Source organism: Rana temporaria, chromosome 3 (assembly GCF_905171775.1).
Source record: "Rana temporaria chromosome 3, aRanTem1.1, whole genome shotgun sequence".
NCBI classification, from domain to species: Eukaryota; Metazoa; Chordata; class Amphibia; order Anura; family Ranidae; genus Rana; species Rana temporaria.
In genome coordinates, this window is record NC_053491.1 from 311,986,591 (window position 1) to 312,006,536 (window position 19,946).

The 19,946-nt window shown below is 43.0% G+C and overlaps 1 protein-coding gene across 3 annotated transcripts in view; it reads right to left on the minus strand.

Moving 5' to 3' along the window:
* APBB3 (amyloid beta precursor protein binding family B member 3) overlaps positions 1–19,946 on the minus strand; it is a 283,221-nt gene that overhangs the window by 48,139 nt on the left and 215,136 nt on the right. For 2 of the 3 annotated variants that reach the window (XM_040344808.1, XM_040344807.1), the window contains 2 exons: positions 18,536–18,663; positions 12,727–12,732 (listed from right to left, as the gene is read on the minus strand). In XM_040344808.1, the coding sequence (XP_040200742.1) occupies positions 12,727–12,732; positions 18,536–18,663 (134 nt within the window). The remainder of the gene's footprint in view (positions 1–12,726; positions 12,733–18,535; positions 18,664–19,946) is intronic. The other variant, XM_040344809.1, reaches the window with a different exon arrangement.

Sequence of the window (19,946 nt, forward strand, 5' to 3'; positions counted from 1 at the left end):
AGGCTTTAAAAGACTGCATCCATTTCACAGACGTTGGTCTGAGGAGAGAGGGACATTCGCTTCCGCAGACAATCATCCTCCTTTCCCAAAGAGACACTGGAAGTGGTGAGCGGCCTTTGGCCATTGCAACAAGTGTACTTCCTACACCAGGGCCCCAACGTTGGCTAGCCTAGGACAGTACTACTGGCCAGTAGTTTAGGGTGGGGTAGATACCGCTAAGCATATATATATATATATATATATATATATATATATATATATTACTGTTCATTGCATTCAATCTAAACGTATTATCTCATCGTGTTATTAGTTGCACTATATTAGAGTGGGGAGACGTTAAGGGCTTTTGCTCTATCCCACAGTTATTAAATCTGTTATAAAGCTTCACAAGGTGTGCTGGTGTGCTGTGGATTCATTGTTTGTCGTGTGTCACAGAGGTGAGACAGAAGACCCGATAATTCAGCGGCTCCTTCGGGGGTGAGCGCTACACTATTTTGGAGAGGTAGTGTGGCAGTTTCACTGAATAGAAAGCTTTTGCGTGCTGCACATGTATTGCTTCTTCATGGCCTTGCCTAGTGCAGAGTTTGTAGACCTTCCTGCCACTAGAGGTCCAGGAACCAAATATTAAACCACTAGGTATGTTCAATTAATATCAAGAAATATTTTGCAATATTTTAGATTTTGCAGCTCATACAGTACCAGGGCTCAAGTCCTGCGGGAAGGTGTGGGAACGGAGTTCCTGCACTTTTTTTCACAGCAGGAACTCCGTTCCCTTTGCAGGACTAGAGCAGCCGAGCCGCCCGAGCCAATCCTTCTCTAAGTGGCGATGACCAGCTCGAGTCACTGTCAGGGGCAGGCGAACCTTAGTAATCCTTTAGGTTACTGGCCGCTTCCTGTATATGGATTCATCGGGTAGTATGCGGGTATTTCGTCACTTCCTCCATGCCGCAATGTCTCCTGGGAGCTTTTGTCATTGTTCCCAGGAGACATTGCGGAGGTCTGCCGCGATTTATCGCGGGATTTAGAAAGAACCCATATACAGGAAGCGGCCAGTAACAAAGGATTACTAAGGTACAGTGGATCAGAAAAACAAAACAAAACATGCGGTTTAGTAATTATGCATATGAGCGCATAATTATTTATTTATTTTTTTGGGTGGGGGAGTGGATCTTGGGTGGGAGTTCCCACACTTTTTTCCCCAGGACTTGAGCCCTGTACAGTACCAACTAAAGTTATATTTTACAGGTCTGACCATACAACTGTCTGGTTGCTATGAGTTATTGCATATATTTGGCTTTGCATTGGTTTATAAAACAAAAGGCAGAGTGATTAAAAGAAAAAATGTGGTTATAACTGGATAAGCTATGATTGAAAAACAATGACGTAAATATTAACTGGGCAATAGAGTTTAAATTTTTTATTGTATGATCTATAGGATGGCAATGAGGGTACAGCAGACATGGCAGCCAACCTAGCTATTAAGTGCCTTTGGTTGAAAGTGATCCAGTTCAGTATGTTTACAGGTACCTCCCACCTGCTGCCAATTGTATGGCCCCTGTCAGCTGAGTAGTCAAGCAGGGTATGTATAAACTTATGATGCAACTCTCCTACAACTTTTCAGAGCCAAAGAGTATACATATCCCAAATGTTTCATGAGCAGATCGGTAAAGCTGCTATCACCATTACACCCAGCAGTGCTCAAGCGTCCTGCCTGGCTCTTAAGAGCACACATTTTGTGTGATGTGTCCTCACCTTTGCCCTAAGTGTTGCCACAAGGAAAAAAGAACACCGATGGTACATACTATAAGGTCTGTGTACAATTTGGAATCAATTTAAAGAATGGTAATGGAAGCAGTAAAATATGTTTAATACATTATAGCTAAATCTTTTGTACTGCAATTGTACAGTATTTTTATAGCCACAGAAATTTCAAGCTTACGTCATTCCTAATATTGCCATGACACATCAGCCAGAGAAACACAATTGCATTATATCCAAGGGTAGAGTGCCATGAGTTCATTTGTGACACAGATACAGAAGCCAAGCTTGACTTGAGTGGGGGCAGATAAACCTCTCATAAACCTTTATTGTTGTCATCTGAATTTGTAATCTTAAATCACAGCCATTCAGCAATGTCACTGTGCTCAACAATGCTAAAAAAAAAGCACCTTTTACAAGTTGCGGTATTATTAAGCCCTGTACACACGATCGGGCAAACCGATGAGAACGGTCTGATGGATTTTTCCATTGGTTAACCGATGAAGCTGACTGATGGTCAGTCGCGCCGGCACACCATCGGTTAAAAAAAACGATCGTGTCAGAACGCGGTAACGTAAACCATGTATGACGGCACTACAAATGGGAAGGTCAAATCCAATGGCGCCACCCTTGGGGCTGCTTTTGCTGATTCTGTGTTACCGCGTGTTAGTAAAAGTTTGGTTAGAGCCGATTTGCGCTTTTCAGTCTCCGTGCTTTGCAGATCGTTTTCTCGGGTTCAGTTTGTGCTTGTGGGTGTGTATCTGTCTTTCAGTGCTTGCAGTCAGGTCGTATCTGTTTTGAAGTGCGTCCCTGTCTGCTCGATTTCTGTTTTTCAGTTTGTTCTTTACAGGCCTTGCTGTACTTGGTTACTTTCTTTTTTAAGTGTTCTGTCATCATACAAGTGATGCAGAAGGTCTATATTAAGGTAAGTTGTCTCCTTTCACATCACAATCTATGTCTTTAATGTATGCTAATGTCTTGTATTTTTTGCATCATTCCCTAATTACCATGATTGTAATATGCTGTGAATGTCCCCTTTGTCCCCATGCATGTTGTAACCTTTGAATTATCCATTTTTGGCCTACATGCATATTTCCCTTCACTAACATGCTATCCTAGGCCCAAACACACCTAGCCTAGTCGGTTTCCAACTTGTTATTTGTCTGCTCCATTGTAGTTCTGCCCCCCCCCTAAAATGTTTAATGGCCCATCAGAGGGGTGAGGAGTCTGATATATATCTGATAATAGTCCCTTGATATATACGTGGAGTACTTTGCTATGCCAGACCATGTTACTTAAAAAAAAAAAAAAAAAGACAGAGGCGTATGTCCCAGCTGGAGGAGGAGCATCTGCAGGTCATTAGGGAGGCAGCTTCCATCATGAGGGCCCCCCTTAACCCTGTTGAGGGCTACAGCACCTACCTTGCTGACCAGCTGCAAAAAATGGATGAGCGACAACGGGCCCTGGCAGAGGATATTTTTGCATCTGTGATTCAGAGGCGAAGAAGGGGCCTGCTGACTGAGAACACACAAATCAGTGACCCGGCCCAGTCTCCTCCTCCTCCTCCTGCTGCCACATTCTCACCATCTGCAAGGGGCCGTGGAAGGAAGGCTGCAAGGAAGACTAGAAAGTGAATCCGTGACTTCAAGCTGATCTGCCAAAAAACTGAGGTTGTTGTTGTAGTACCACAGCTTGGGGTCATGTATGACATCTGCTGCTGCTTCTGACTTCTGGGATTTGGGGACAACATTGTGACCCCAATTAGAGGGACTCCACATGTTATTGATTTTGTTGTTTATCATGGTGGAATGTGCCTTTGGGCTCCAAAGTCTGCATAGAGTGCTCAACTGTTGCCCTTCATGTTTAATTTTTTAACCCAGAATAAATGGAGTGTTAATTAAGTTAAATACTTGTCTATTGTGTTTTTCTGGTGAATAGCAATAAAACATTTTATTTATGAATAAATACAATGTGTAATTAACAAAAGCACACAACCTCCTTGGGGGGGGGGGGATAAATAAAAATAATTGTGATAACTTGATAAGAAAAAAAAAACTGAAATAAAAAGAAAAAAAAAATAAGAAAAGATATGGAGTACAACATTTAAAAAAAAAAAAAAAAGCCAGATCTCCAAAATAAGATTATTCATGAGATCACAAGCAAAAACTAAATTAAGTCAGTAAGGGAGAACTCTGTCTAAATACCATCAGCAAAACAACGTCTTTATTCTAGCAATAGAACAAAGAAAAAAATCTGCTGCAATAAACGAGGCACTAATTTAAAAAATGTAGAATGTGCCATCTCCATAACAAATGCTAGTTTTACCAGAACGAGCGCTCCCGTCCCCTAATTTAGTCTGAGCATGCGTGGATTTTTCGTGCCTATTAACGATCGTTTTTTTTCTATCGGTTAGGAATCCATCGGTTAAATTTAAAACAAGTTGGCTTTTTTTTTACCGATGGATAAATAACCGATGGCGCCCACACACGATCGGTTTGGACCGATGAAAACGGCCCATCAGACCGTTCTTATCGGTTTAACCGATCATGTGTACGCGGCCTAAGTTAGATAGATTTACAGCAACATTTTGCGGTGCAGTGGTAGAATTACTGTATATATTGTGAAATATGGGAGAAGCATACTAAATGCGAAGTGTTGACCCAATCCTACGAATGCACTTTAATATCTACACTTTATACGCCAAGTTGAACCTTGTATTGTATACATAGTTATATGTTCCTCTGCACAAATGTATATTTTTTTAGCTAATGCTTCCTTTTTTCAATAATAAAAAAAAGAAAAAAGAAAAAAAAAAAATTGTAAAAAACTTGAAAGAAATGTTGCATTGGAGAAGCCTACATATAACTGATGGTTGCAAAAGAATGAAAGCCACCCTACAAAGGTCTAACCTTTAGAAGACTGATTAGAGAAGAGCAAAGAAGTTTAAGAAGGGCTAATGGTAAAAAAAATGTGACAGGTAATAGCCCCTACTGCAAAAAAAAAAAGTTTTTAAAGGTCCATATGAGATTTTTGACTTTCCTAATAGTTGCCATGTATTGTGATCGGGAGAGTATATTTTTAAATGCAATTCCTATAGCAATCTAAGCATTCCTACAGTGAGAATATTTAATTGTACAAAGTGCTCAACATCATACCTGTACAAGAAGGCACCTACAGACCTCAGGTGGAAACCGGATCAGGTGCAATCCACAAGTTCTAAAAGTATGCATAGGGTTTAGCCTGTTGTTCTTATGGAGCTGTGAGCATAGCTCAGTAAGAAAACAATAGCAATCAGCCAAGAAAATTCACTCTGGTTGATAAACTGTTGTCTTAAGCAGGCTCTGCCAGAAAGCTTTTACTAGGGTTTTGGAGGGCCTAGCGACATAAGGTCATTACCAAACCTGACTTAGAAACACAACACTTTTTTGTTTGCCCCCATTTATCATGAGCTGAACTCATGATATACAACGTTTTCCATGTACACAAAAGGTCTATTTCTCTCAAATATTGTTCACAAATCTGTCTAAATCTGTGTTAGTGAGCACTTCTCCTTTGCCAAGATAATCCATCCACTTCACAGGTGTGGCATATAAAGATGCTGATTAGACAGCATGATTATTGCACAGGTGGGCCTTAGGCTGGCCACAATAATAGGCCACTCTAAAATGTGCAGTTTTATCACACAGCACACATGCCACAAATGTCGTAAGTTTTTAGGGAGCGTGCAATTGGCATGCTGACTGCAGGAATGCCCACCTGTTGCCCTTGAATTGAATGTTAATTTCTCTATCATAAGCCATCTCCAAAAGAGTTTCAGAGAATTTGGCAGTACATCCAACCGGCCTCACAACCGTAGACCACATGTAACCACACAAACCCAGGACCTCCACAACCAGCATCTTAACCTCCAAGATCATCTGAGACCAGCCACCCAGACCGCTGCTGCAAAACAAGCAGTTTGCATAACCAAAGAATTTCTGCAAAAAAATTCAGAAACAGTCTCAGGGAAGCTCATCTGCATGTTAGTCGTCCTCATTCGGGGTCTAGACCTGACTTCAGTTCGTGGCCGTAGCCGACTTGAGTGGGAAAATGCTCACATTCAATCCACAACCATCAACTCATGTTGCAGCATGATAATGCACACCCCCATGTTGCAAGGATCTGTACACAATTCCTGGAAGCTGAAAACATCCCCATCCCAGTTCTTGCATGGCCAGCATACTCACGGACATGTTCCCGATTGAGCATGTTTGGGATGCTCTTGATCGGCGTATACGACAGCATGTTGCAGTTCCTGTCAATATCCAGCAACTTCGCACAGCCATTGGAGAGGAATGAACCAACATTCCACAGGCCACAATCAACAACTCGATCAACTCGAAGGAGATGTGCTGCACCACATGAGGCAAATGGTAGTCACACCAGATTCTGACTCGTTTTTGGACCCCCGGTCCCCCAATACATTATAACTGAATATTTTAGAGTGGCCTTTTATTGTGTCCAGCCTAAGGCACACCTTTGCAATAATCATGCTGTCTAATCAGCATCTTGATATGCCACACCTGTGAGGTGGATGGATTATCTCGACAAAGGAGAAGTGCTCACTAACACAGATTTAGACAGATTTGTGAACAATATTTGAGAGAAATAGGCCTTTTGTGTACCAACAAACAGTCAGAGATCTTTGCGTTCAGCTAATGATAAAAAGGGACAAACACAATACTGTTGCATTTATAATTTTGCTCAGTGTATATTTTAGTGGGCGATTTGCGTTTTAACATTACTATGCTTATACACGTTACTCTACCACTTATATGTATCTGATCATATTGCTCATCAGTTGCATTATATGTATAAAAACTTCTCTGTAATGAAGGTACAATACTATATTGTACATTTATTCCTTATATTGAATGTGCATATATTTTAACGTATGCAAGTCCTTTATATATAATTGTTTCAGTATTGTGTCTCCAGGAAATAGGATTGAACACCCTTACAGGAACATTTAGCACCCCGCCTTCTGTTCTCTTGTTACATTGACTGTTTAAAGACTAAGTTCACCTTTGTAATAAAATTTACAATGCAATCAAGATGCCCCCAGTAGTTTTAAAAATCCTGTGCAATTTACAAACACGTGTGCTTAGCTTAAATGACCTGGTCAAAATACCATAACTGTAAACAATCCATGCTGAATTGCCTACAATTTGAGACACACCGCCAGCATTGCAGGAATGAGCACTTTAAAAACCAGTGCATGTGTAGTGCACTCTTCCTCTCCCTGTTGCAGCAGCGTCTAGGAGAGAGGCAGCAATGCCTGAGTATGTGCTTGGGTAATAACAGAGTGAACACCAATGCTAGGTGGGTTTAATATTACAGCATTAGTCTGCCACTAACCACCAATGCTGGGGGGAAAGTTTATTACCACCAGATCCTGAAACTGGGAGGGCGCAATAAGATATGCCCCCCCCCCCCCAACAATCCTAGACTGAGCTTGCCTCTAACCACCATTGCTGGGGAGACCGGCACTGACCACCGATGCTGAAAACCTTTGTACCTTCAAAATCTGCTTCTTGTACTAAAATATTGTGACCAATTGTTTTGAGAGCATTTTAAAAATATGGGTGTAATTTTTTGAGTGTGGTTTAAAGTGTCCATTGTCAGTAGAGTGTCCTCAAATTTTGTCTTAAAAATGGGGCTGCCTTTGTTTCAGGAGAGATGGAGTGAAATCTGGGGATGTCACCACTGCTCTTTGTTCTCATTGCTGGAGGTTCTGAAATGAGGAAGCAAAACTTTGAGAAAATGGTGAACTCCACAATGCATAAGAAGGCATGGAAAACCTACATTAGACTTACCGGTAACGGTTTCTTACTACGAACCTTCCAGGATGGCACACCTGAGAGATGAGGGCCCCTCCCTAGGAAACACAATCAGTTGTCAGCTTGTTATAACTCCCCACCCTTCCCCTTGTTCCCCAGTTTGTAATAAAGTAATGCTGAACTGGTTCACAAGGATTGTCACTCCACATAGGTACTTACCACCTAGCGTTTAGCTTATTTTTTTCCTCCACTTAGGGCGGTAAGTAGGCCTGCCGTCCTGGAAGGTTTCGTAGAAATACCATTACTGGCAAGTCTAAATGTAGGTTTTCTCCTATCACCTTCCAGGATGGCACACCTGAGAGGAAAATTAATTAAATACATGCCTACCTTCAGGGTGGGACCACAGCTTGTAGGACCTTCCGACCAAAAACCAAGTCTTGCTGTGACACCACTTCTACACGATAGTGCTTCAGAAATGTATGCTGACTGGACCAAGTGGCCGCACTGCGGATTTGTTTAAAGGAGGCCCCTGCTTTTTCAGCCCAGGACGTTGCTAGTCACCTGGTTAAATGAGCTTTAACCTTTGCTGGTGCTGGAACTCCAAAACTCTCATAAGCCATGGAGATAGCTTCCCTGATCCATCTGGAGACTGAGGCTTTAGAAGCCTGAAGTCCCTTCCTGGGCCCCAGAGTACACAATTAGTAGGTGATTGGACCTCCCAAAATTCTTTGTTCTCTATAGATAGGTAAGGAGACAACTTCTTACATCCAAACAATGAAATTTCTTTTCTTTCTCGTTTTTTGGTTTATCACAAAAGGACGGCAGTATTATGTCTTGCTTCCTATGAAATAAGCACGCTACCTTTTGTAGGTACAAGGGATCTGCCACGAGGGTGACTCCATCTGGCTGTACCAATAGGAAGGGTTCCTTCATGGACAGCCCCTGCAAGTCCCAGACCCTCCTGGCCGTAGTAATTGCCAGCAAAAATTATATTTTAAAGTTAGAAACTTAAAGGGAACCTCTTCTATAGGTTCAAATGGGTGTTTAGATAACTCCTCTTAACACCCTAGTCAAGTTTAGGATCTGGCGCTCACTAACCAGGCCTTTAGCTGGAAAAATTCCGGCCTTGGGTGTAGCACTGTCCCCTGCCTGAGAAGTTCCGTCCGGAGCTTCCGAAGCTCTGCCACTGCCCTAGATCTTAAGCTTGCGAACCAAGCTGTCTTTGGCCACTAGGGTTCTATCAGGCGGAGCTGGCCTGGGGACAGGATGAGCTTCTGAAGGACCCGCAGAATCAGTGCTAGGGGTTAGAAGGTGTATGCCAGCCTGCACTGCCAGGTCTGAGTCAGTGCATCTAAACCTCCTGACGACTCCTCTTGGGAAATTGAGAAATATCTCTTTACCTGATCGGGGAACAGATCTATTTCCGGATTTCCAAAGCGATGCACCAGGGTTTGAAATACTTTGGGGTTCAGTTCCCATTCCTCTTGTCTTATCGGCTGACGGCTAAGGAAGTCCATCTCTGTATTGCGTGTCCCCTTTATGTGGACAGCAGAAATGGAGAGAACTTTTCCCTCGGCCCAATCCAGGATCTCATTGGCGTTGTCAGAGCTCACTTAAACCTCCTTGCTCATGATGCTCTTCTGAAAAGCTTTCAGGGCTTCCCCCACTGCTTTGAGCTCCATGTAGTTGGATGACATCTGACCTAGCAAGCTGTTCCATTGACCTTGTGCTTTTTTCTTTCCTAGGTGGGCCCCTCACCCCCAGGAACTGGGATTGGTGGTAACCTTTACCGGATCTCACTGTGCCCATGATCTGCCCTCTTTTAGATTTTTGGGTACTGTCCACCACTCCAGTGAGGACAGGACCTGAGGGGTTAGCAGTATCTCCTGATCCAGGGACTCCTTTTTGTCCCATGAAGACAGGAAGAAGAAGTGAAGGGCTCTTGAGTGAAGTTGGGCGCAGACTATGGCTGGTATACTTGCCAATATCAGACCAAGGGTTCTTAGCACCTCCCTTCTGGAGCGTGATGGGGCCTTTATCAAGTCCCCTACTGATGAAGCTAGTTTTGTCACCTTTTCTTCTGGCAAGAAATGCTTCTGCAGTCTGGTATCCACTATGTTGCCTAGAAAGGTCTTGACCTGTTCTGGTTCGAGGGAGGATTTTTCCATACTGATTATCCAACCCAGGTTTTCCAGAACTGACATTACCTTGTTGGTATCTGATCTGACCTGGGTGACTGATGGTCTGGAGATCAGTAGATTGTCCAGGTAAGGAATTAGAGATATACCCTGGAGATGCAGAAAGGCTACTGCCTCTGCTAAGATTTTTGCAAAAACCCTTGGACTTGCTGTTAACCCGAATGGGATGGCTCTGAACTGCCAGTGAAAAATCTCCCCTTCGACTACTACTGCGAACCTCAAGAATGCCTGATGATTCACATGAATTGGGACATGCAGGCAGTCATCCTTGAGGTCCAGTGTCGTCATGAAGGCCTCCTTCATAAGGGTTTTGGCATACAGAGTAGATACTTCTCCATAGTAAACTTTTAGTATTCAGGATACTTGTTCAGGTTTCTTAAGTTTACTATCAGCTGACACTTCCCTGACTGCTTGCGAACGAATACGTGGGGGTAGAATCCCTGGTATTGTTGTTATTTTGGTACTGGTACCACCACTTGCTTTTCCACCAATTCCCTCCAGGAGGGTAGATATTTTCATGGTATCCCTGGGGGGTTGTGTAAGGGTGATCATAGAGGGGGGTTTTGCAGAGAACTCCAAACGATAACCTTCTCGCAGGATCTGGCAGATGTAAATGCTGTCCGATATCTTTTCCCACTGAGGGACAAAGTGGGACAACCCTGATCTTGGTGTCACTTAGTTTCTAACCATCGGGGAGGAAAACAATAAATTGTTATTTTGCTTTCCCTTACCATAGCCTTACCATCTGTTAGGCCCCTTTTTGGCTCTATCCTGTGGTTGCTCCAAGGGGCCTTAATTATTTTTATTTTTTTTGTCTTTTTGGGCTTTACTGGGAATTTTTAACCTTTTCTGAGGATCTGGACAAAACATTGTCCAGGCCCTGGCCAAACAGCAATGAACCCTGAAAGGGAAGGCCACATAGTTTACCCTTTGATGTGACATCTCCTTCTCAGTCCTTAATCAGATTCGGATTCCTGAGACAAGTGCTTGGTCAGTTTTTCCACCCAGAAAACTGCTTTCCTGGCTACACAGGGCTGGATCCATGGCTGATGCATTAGCATCCCAAGCTTTTCCAAGAAGGGATTCTACTCTATGATTCAGATCTTCAATACTGTCTGCATCCTCAAAGGAGAGGTCAGACAGCTCGGTGAATTGAGACAGAGCGGCATCCAGGTTTGGGAGCTTAAATAATGTCTCCTTGTCAACCTCCTTTTCCAAGTTTTTTGTCTGACAAATCTCCTTTCAGGCTCCCTCCATTCCTGTACTACCAGATCCTTTAGGGATTGAGTGGGAACACCCTGGATTGAGCCTTGCTCAGCCCGCTGTATACCTTGTCTTGTGCGGAGGTTACTCTAGGGGCTTCAGGAATCTCCTCTGTGGCATATATTGCCTGCAGGAGTCCATCCAGATCCTCTAGGAGAGTCTAGGGTGAAGAGATGTCTTCTTAACCTTGCATCCTCCTGGGACTGGCTTAATAGGTCTGAATCCAACATCTGAGCTGTGTTCTGACCTGACCTGACTTTCCATATCCCCCCCATCCTCCTCTACCTGGGCTAGAGGGAATGGCTGTGAGGGTAGTAGGAGGGTACTAGGACCCCCTCCAAAGAGGCTCTCCTGGGAGGATGTGCCTTCTCTAGGGGTGAGCTCCTCTGTCAGGACCCTGGGTTCCCGACTGCCTGGTGGCTTCAAGGAAAGCTTTGACTGTTGTCAGCATTTGTCTGCACGGATGAGAGAAATGTCTTCATCAATGTAGAAGCCTCTTTTCCTGCCAATTTATTGATACAGTTAGAGCAGAAGGGCTTAGAATGGGACTTTGGGAGTTTATCATTACAGTATCCACATTTTTTTGAGGAACTATGCCCTGTTGCGGCAGGAGGGTGTTTATCTGGGGCCTCCTGGGTTCTGCTGGGGGATTCTGAAAGACAAGAGATAGAGTATACATATAACATTACTCTGTCTTCCCCCTAACTGCAGGCTTGTACTGGGGAGGGGGGAAGGGTAAGACGATAGGAAAGCCAAGCTTGTTCTGGCTGGCCCCGGGATTCTCAGACCCCTAGAAGGCAGGACCTCTCACCCCTTCCCCTCCACCTTTTCCAAGGGGGGGGGATTTGTACTCACTGGGCCCCGACCTGGATCTGCCCGCAGTTGTTGTTGCCTTCCCTTCCTCTTGTTCCATGAGGAGGTTGGCTGGGTCCTGGGCTGCTGGTACTGCTTGTGGGACTAGTACAGCGAGCTGACCACTATTCACCACCTCGCTCTTTCTTCTACGCCGCTCTCCATGCTGTTCTCCCAGTGTTTCTAGCACTTCCGGGTCGCGTTGAACCTCCCGCGCCGCCCACTTCCTGTGATGTGGCCATGTACCAGAGTGAGGCTTGGAATGCAGTACTTCCTGCAAGATAATCCCGGCAAGGAATAGAGGGGCTGATGGCGGTGTTACAAGCACATACAGTGATGGCGCACACTCCCTGCGGTCAGAGCGCTGGTGCAGCCTTGGGGCGACCTGTGAGATGGACAAACCTGCAGGTTAGTTCAGCCCTCCCGGCTTCTCTAGAACCTGTCTCAACAGGGGACCATCAGACCCTCCCCGGTCATTTGGTCTTAAAACAAACAAACATGCTGCTGTGTTCGGGAGAAACACAATCAATACTGGGGATCAAGGGTAAGGGTGAGGACTTATAACAAGCTGTCAATTGATTGTGTTTCATGTAGGGAGGAGTTCTCATCTCTCAGGTGTGCCGTCCTGGAAGTTGATAGGAGAAAGCCAGTAATGTGGAAAAGATTGGCTATGTAGGACCCCTAGGCAATTTTGATGGCTAGTTTTGGTCCCATTATGCTCTTTATTTTGGAGACAGCTTCCAGAGTTCAATTATTTCTTAATGGAACTGTTTGCCATGCAAGGTTCCCTTTTATCATTGTATTATCAACATTATACATACCATAAATCTGCTTACCTGTCCCTTTAGGATTCACAGATGGAAAGCCAAAAGGATAAAAAAAAAAAGAAAAAAAGAAAAGAAAACCACATATTAAAAAGTTTGCCAAACATTATAATGCATTTGGCTTTATCTATTTAATACAAGATAACCCTAACAGTACAGCTAAACATAGCTTTGTAGAAATGCCATGAAAGGGTAATGTTCTATTTCAAGCTCCTGTTTACAGTTCACCATTTATAATGCAGCTTTTCTTAGTTATAATCCCAAAGGAGCTACATGGACCTGAAGAAAGGAAATATCACGCTCATTCATGTGGTTTTGCTGTCTCTAAAGCCAATGGAGCACTTAACAGCTGTATCCAAAGGACACATTTAAGATACTTCTAGAATTCATCTCACAGTGTATATACTCTTGGAGGATCTTCTGAACTCTGATTCATTCTGACACAATAAGAAGATTCTATAAATAGCTCTTAAACTCCCTGTGGGCATCTGCCTTTCATGAAATGTGGACAGGTCAAAACCCATACTGGAAGTTAACTACTGCAGTCTCAGACAGACAATGTAAATATGTGAACACAGCAGGAAAAATGCATTTCTGTACATAGTATATACCACCGTGAAAGTCATTTTCAGAAACACTGGAAATCAACCGCATGTTGATTACTTCTCCATGTAGCCACACAGAGGGAGCACCCCAACATTCAACTTTCTTTTTGGGTCAAATCCTAGGATTGTGGGACACCTTTCAATTAGAATGGAGGTCTATGAAAACCAATGTACGGTAATAGTCCGCTTTATGTCAGCCAAACACTGTAATCAACAATAAGTTAGTAGTCCTGCTGTTGTCTAGACTCTAGAAGCTGTAAGCATGATGTAATATCTATGGCTCCCAGATTGTACCCAATAAAAAGGAGTGATGTGGGTTGGTCTTATTAAGGTTCCAGGCTACAGCCTCTGAAAGGGACAGAAAAGATGATCCATAGACACAGGAAGACTTTTAGATGGGTATAAAGGTCTGTCACATTTGAGCATAAATTTAGGGCGTTTATTGAAGTTTTTAGTTCACAGGCAAGGACGTAGATAAGGAAGAGGGGTTATGGGGGTTCAAACACCTCTAGCATGTCCTGCCCAATTGCTGAACATGTGCCCCTCCCGCCGTGGCTGCCCCGATCAGCCTCAGCAACTTCGCAGGTTGCACAGCACTCACAGCTATCTACCGTGTATCAATATATGAACTGACAGCATCCACCAACCACTGTCAGCTATAATGATTGGTTGCTAGGACTTTTTTTTTTAACCTCACCTACTACAACTTTTTTCAGTTTTAATAAGTGTCAGGAAAACACCCCAGCACTTAAAGCGGCTATTTGAATTGAAACACTACTTGCCTCCTCTCCACCCCTCTTCATGCAGACCACACTTTTTCTTGTTTACTTTTACTGTTTTTTTTCTGGGAAAATCCTTTGGGCTCACCCCTCAATGCGTGTCATTCACATAGGCGATTGATTTGCATTAAGCCTGCTGTGCCTCACATATCATAGGAAGCATACTGTAGTACTACATTAGGAAATGAGGAGGGGGCGGGCCTAGCGCTGTGTAATCACGAGGCACAGGGGCGTAACATGAAAGAGCCGGAGGGCCTCCAGACTATGTCACTTAAGATGGCAACGCAGGACCGAGCATGGGCAAAATCCCACTGGGCAGGAGAGTATCTTAAAAGGTTACAACCCACAACAAAGTTTACACCCCACTGAAACAAAAAAATTATGCTGCACTGGCTGGAGATCCGTTTTAAATCCACACAAGTAACACTGACACCTTAATTCATTCAACATGGAAAGGCAGATGTCATCATCCAAGAACAGGATATGAGTTGTGAAAGCTGTGCAATCACCTTGTTCTAGTATACAAAATCCCAATACGTGTCAGGAGGGTTACATGGGTACCAATTATTTTATTTACATGGCTAAAAAGTGTGCATTGTTTGAACTGAACTAATTACAAAAATGATAACCTTATAGACTTTTTAGGGTGACTTATTGTATTCAAATACTGTCAGAGACCATATGATGAACACACAGGGATTGGAATACCTGATACCAGTACCAGTGGGCTGGTATCAGGGCATTCAAGTAGCTGTATCTTAAGAAGAATAGCATGGAGGCAAGTGGGATTACCATACTAAGCTTACATCCTGCATTAACAATATAGTATGCAGACATGAACTGCCCCCATGCAAAAATGTCTTTCAACTGTTTTACAAACATGAGTGCTTGGCTTTATCAAGCATACACATTTATGTCTATTAAGGAGGAAGGTACAGAAAAGCAACCCTAGTTTTAGCTTATCTCTGGGGGGATGGTAATGGTTGAGTAGTTTTAGACCGTTAGACTTGTCAGCCAAGGCTGTTTACATTTTCCAAAATTGGCCTTAATCCAACAAAAATGGACTGGGCATTTTCCATGTCTATGACCACCTATAACATTTCACAGAAAATGTTGATTCTCATTCAAGGATAAAGCCATAGAGAATGGAGTTTCCTCGTTAACCAGATTGCATGGGTATATTATATTATACTTTGCTAAAGAGTGCTTTGTAGCAGGACAACAGGCCGTAGCTGATCAATTCACTCACTGACAGCCGATATTTCTAGCATTAACAGCCCTCTTGGCTTGCAGCAGCTATCACAGCTTTGGCACTTTTTCATTAAATCTGTTAAACTGTATACATAATTCACAAAGCTCTCTAATTTAGCCATATGACTGTATTTTTCAAATCTCATTAGACACAGTTGAAAAGGACTGTCACTAAAAAAAAAACGGTATACTTTTACTGGTGTGTTAGCCCTTACATTTACCATGTGAAGTGATGGGCCTCAGGTCATACACAGATATGAAACATAAGTTTTATCTGTTTATCTGCAGTCTTCTCTTCTTTACAGCCTTTCAAAGTCAAGAATTTATGAAGCTTGTCTGAGCTTTTAGAAAATGGGGCAAAGAGCTGAAGTTACACACTGCAGAGTTTAGTGAGGAGAGCTCCGAGAGCTGATTGGAGAGAAGAGACACACCCTTCACACAGAAAACTGAGGCGTTTAATCACAGGCTGTGCGCTGGAGCTCCCTCCCTGTCACCTTTTTTTTCCTTGGTGACAAGAAAACTTGTCAAAAGCAATTCATGCTGATAGCAGGAGGACCAATGGCAGACAGAAATTACACATATTGCTCCTAATTGGGACAAGTACACACTATAGAGGATAATGCTTTGTTCATATTTAATGTCGGAGGTTTACATCCACTTTAAGCCTATTGCATCATTAACTTATAGCACTATGACTGGAGTGTAAAAGTTGAGTTTCTTTTTGAGTGAAATGGCTCTCTGAGCAAAATAAAAAGTTTTTAATACAAAACTTTATCCAGATAAATTAAGTACAAAATAGCAAAGTCAGCATCTAAAAAGAAGTTTGTTACATTTTATTTTGCTGTTAAGATATTTCTTTTCTATATAATAAAAAGGGGACAAGAGAACCCCTGAAAGATTGATGCTGCTACCAATTTAATTTTCTATGTGTACGCTTGGCAAAGAAAGTGGATACTTGCCAAGAGTGAACTCTGCTTTCCACATTGCTAATTTGGACTGGTGACCAGGGCCGTAAGTCTTCTCTGTCACTCTAATACCTTTTGGACACAGTCACAGCATAAGATCTTATATATAATGTTATACCAACATAATTATAATTACAATTACAATTGACCTGTTTCCAAGAAAATAATAATCATCAACCATCATTCATCATCAGATGTTTTCATTTGGCATCAGTGAACATTTTCTTCATTACCAGAATGTTTAAAAGTCCTGCAGTGATCAGGAATTCATTTGCAAAAAGCTACTTTGGAGGATACTCTGCACCTAGATTATGAAGAAAATTATGTATTTCAGAGTTTCTCAATCTCTGGTATGTGCCACAGGGGTGTAAAGTGTATACAACAGTATTTATCCTTGGTAAGAAAAAATCACTCTGACAGTTTCAACAATAATTAATATGTAAGGAAACAAACTGAGGTATACATTTTACTTATTCTAACCATAAGGGGTTGCTTGGAAATATTGAAATCCCATTTAGAGGTTCTGGCCCACACTCAGAAATACTATAGGTACATTTACACACAATAAGCAGGTCTTAGGCAAGTTTCTGCTGCTGTATAGAGTTACAAACTGGATGCAAAAGTTGGCAGATAGGAAAGTCAATTATTGGTCTTGGGTTGTTTTTAATTAATATTTTAGAGTTTTTTTGTTTTATCTTCCTGGGCCCCTATGCATTCTTAAAGCGGAGGTTCACCCTAAAAAAACATGTATATACCATTCCATCAAGCATACTGCCCACATGTACAGTATGCTGGGGTTTTTTTTCCGCTGTACATACCGTTGTATAGCTATTTTCCCCCCGGCTTCCAGGTAGGGGCTCCCGCGGGAGTGGGCGTTGCTGTTCAGAGACTAAGTGATTGACCTGATGACAAAAGCTTCCCCCCGGCGCATAATGTGCATCACCAGTTCTTAAAAGAAGCCAAACGTCGGTGCGCAGGCGCCGTATAGAGCTGACTCACAGTTCGGCTTCTTCTGGAAACTGGTGACGCGCATTATGCGGCGTGGGAAAGCTTTTGTCATCACGTCAATCACTTAGTCTCTGAATAGGAACGCCCACTCCCGCGGGAGACACTACCCGGAAGCCGGGGGGGGGGGGGATAGCTATACAAGGGTATGTACAGCGAAAAAAATAAATAAAAAAACAGCATACTGTACATGTCGGCAGTATGCTGGATGGAATGGTATATACATGTTTTAGGGTGAACCTCTGCTTTAAATATCTTTAGTTGGAACTTTATCACCCCACACCTAGTAATGTGGGTGTCTCTATTGGTCAGGGAAGCTCCTTACATTGCATTGAGAGTTGCGGTTGGTATAACAGAGTTTTAATTTCAAAGCTTAAGGGTGTCATATGCATACTGAGCTCTCCAGGTTCCGGGACACACAGGATGTTTAGAAAGATGAGCTGCATGCTCTTCAGCCACATCTTCTCTGCATAGTAACCTCTGTTTTAAGATACCAGTTAGCTCACCCAGATGCCATACAAGGAAGGAAATAAAGCTGCCACACGTTTCTTCCCCTGGAAAGTCTTAGGGAGTTATGCAGAAGACCAGGTGACTGGGAACACATGTGTGCACCTCTCAAAATGAATGCTGAGTGACCTTCCATAGCCAAGATGTTAAGCATACTAAACAGAAATTAGTTTTCCTCACAGAAAAGCTGTAGAACTGTAAGTTCTTGGACACATGCATTTAAAGTGTGTGAAGCCCATTCTCATACATATTGAGTAGATTAGGGAAGGGTTAAAATTAAATTTCTATCTTTCAGGTTTTTTTTCTGTTGGGGAGGATTTCCTTCACTTCCTGTCTTGGAAATGCAATACATCATTTGTGAATCTCCCAGATAATAGAATAGGAAATTTCAACAAGGTGAGGAATTTCCCTGTCTGTTATCACTGGAACAGGTGTCCCAACTGGAAGCTTTCCTGTCACGTCTAGCGCCAGTGACAACTGTGACAATGAGCCCCCATGACATAAAGAGGGTTGAATCCCCCCTAGTGAGGATTCCAATTCTTCCCTACTGTATCCAAAACATAAAACGTTCTGGGTATGGATACACTTTAAGCCATTAATGCAGTTCCACTTCAAAACCCATGCCCATGAAAGCTCTGTTTGCCAAGTTTCCAGTCAACCTTTTGAAGGACAATTATTATTAGAAATACAATATTATCAACTTGAATACCTTCCATTATTGCAGCCAACACCCCACACTCGAATGTTGATGACGGGTTGAGAGTGAATCAGACTGTGATCAAGTGGATCCACCAAGCTCATTGTATCTTTTTTCAAAATCATCACCATATTTTCCCCCTAAAATGCAAGTAAAATACTGAAACATACATGTATGTCAATAATAGCCCTATGTTGCTATTTTGCATAAAGTATATTCTAAAAGTTAATATCAGCATAAAATAAAAGTCAAATAAACAGTCAGTACTAAGTGGCTAATGGCATTCTGTAGCACCTGCCAGGTGCCTATTCACAGCTTTGGGGATATTAGCTAGGGCTCCTAGGTTGTAGGCCTACCATAGTTTCTACTAGAACAACACGGAATTCAAGATAACTTACACATTTCTCAATGATTTAAAATCCACTACAACTACAACTTTTGTTCTTAAGCCAAATGGGACAGCCAAGAACCTGGCACTGGCAAGGGGTTACATTTATTAACTATCTGTGCCTTTAGTTTTAATATAAAAGTTTCCTGTAGTAAAAAGTACCTGGTTATCCTGAAATTACCAGGGCTTCCCACTTCCTGGAAGTAAACGATCTGCAGGCTTATAGGGTCTCTGTAGTGTTGCCACTCCAGTGACAACTAAGGCCTCGTACAGACGGGCTGTCCGATGGGCAGTTTCCGGCGTACAAGGCTGATTTGTCTTTTGGTCTGCTGGCTTGTACACACCAGCGGACCAAATTCCCGTCGGACCAGAACGCGTGCACGTAAACCACGTACGTCGTCACTATAAAGGGAAAGACCAAAGTCAACGGCGCCGCCCTCTGTTCCGCTTTTGCTAGTTACGGGTTTGCTCGTGTTAGTGAAGGTTTGGTTAGAGCTGATTCGTGCTTTTCGGTCTCCGCGCTTTAACAGGTCGTGTTCTCGGGTTCAGTGCGTGTGCTTGCGGGTTCGTAGTTGGCAATCAGGTACAGGCTTTCAGGTCGTTCTGCTTTGCAGTTGCGTCCTGTCCGCTCGTATCTGTTTGTCGCGCGTTCTTTGCAGGTAGTGCTGGATTTGGGAGTGCTTTCTGTTGGAGTGTGTTCTTGACTGACCAGCCGGCCGGTTTGAAGCCATGATGGAGCAGCAGCGTCAATTTTCGCGAATTGGTGCTGGTTATGGGATTGCTTCTGGATATGCTCATCTATCCAGTAGTTTGGCCAGGAACAGGGGGAGGAGGAGTTCCTGGGCCAAGAATTGGTTGCGCCAGCGTGACCAGTTCTCTCATATGCCTCTGCTTAGGGAAATCCAGGAGAATAATCCTAATGACTATAGGAACTTTCTCCGTATGACGGACCCTGTATTCAACCGTCTGCTGGATCTTCTGTCCCCCTATATCACGAGGCAGGACACTGTGATGCGCCAAGCCATCACGGCCGAG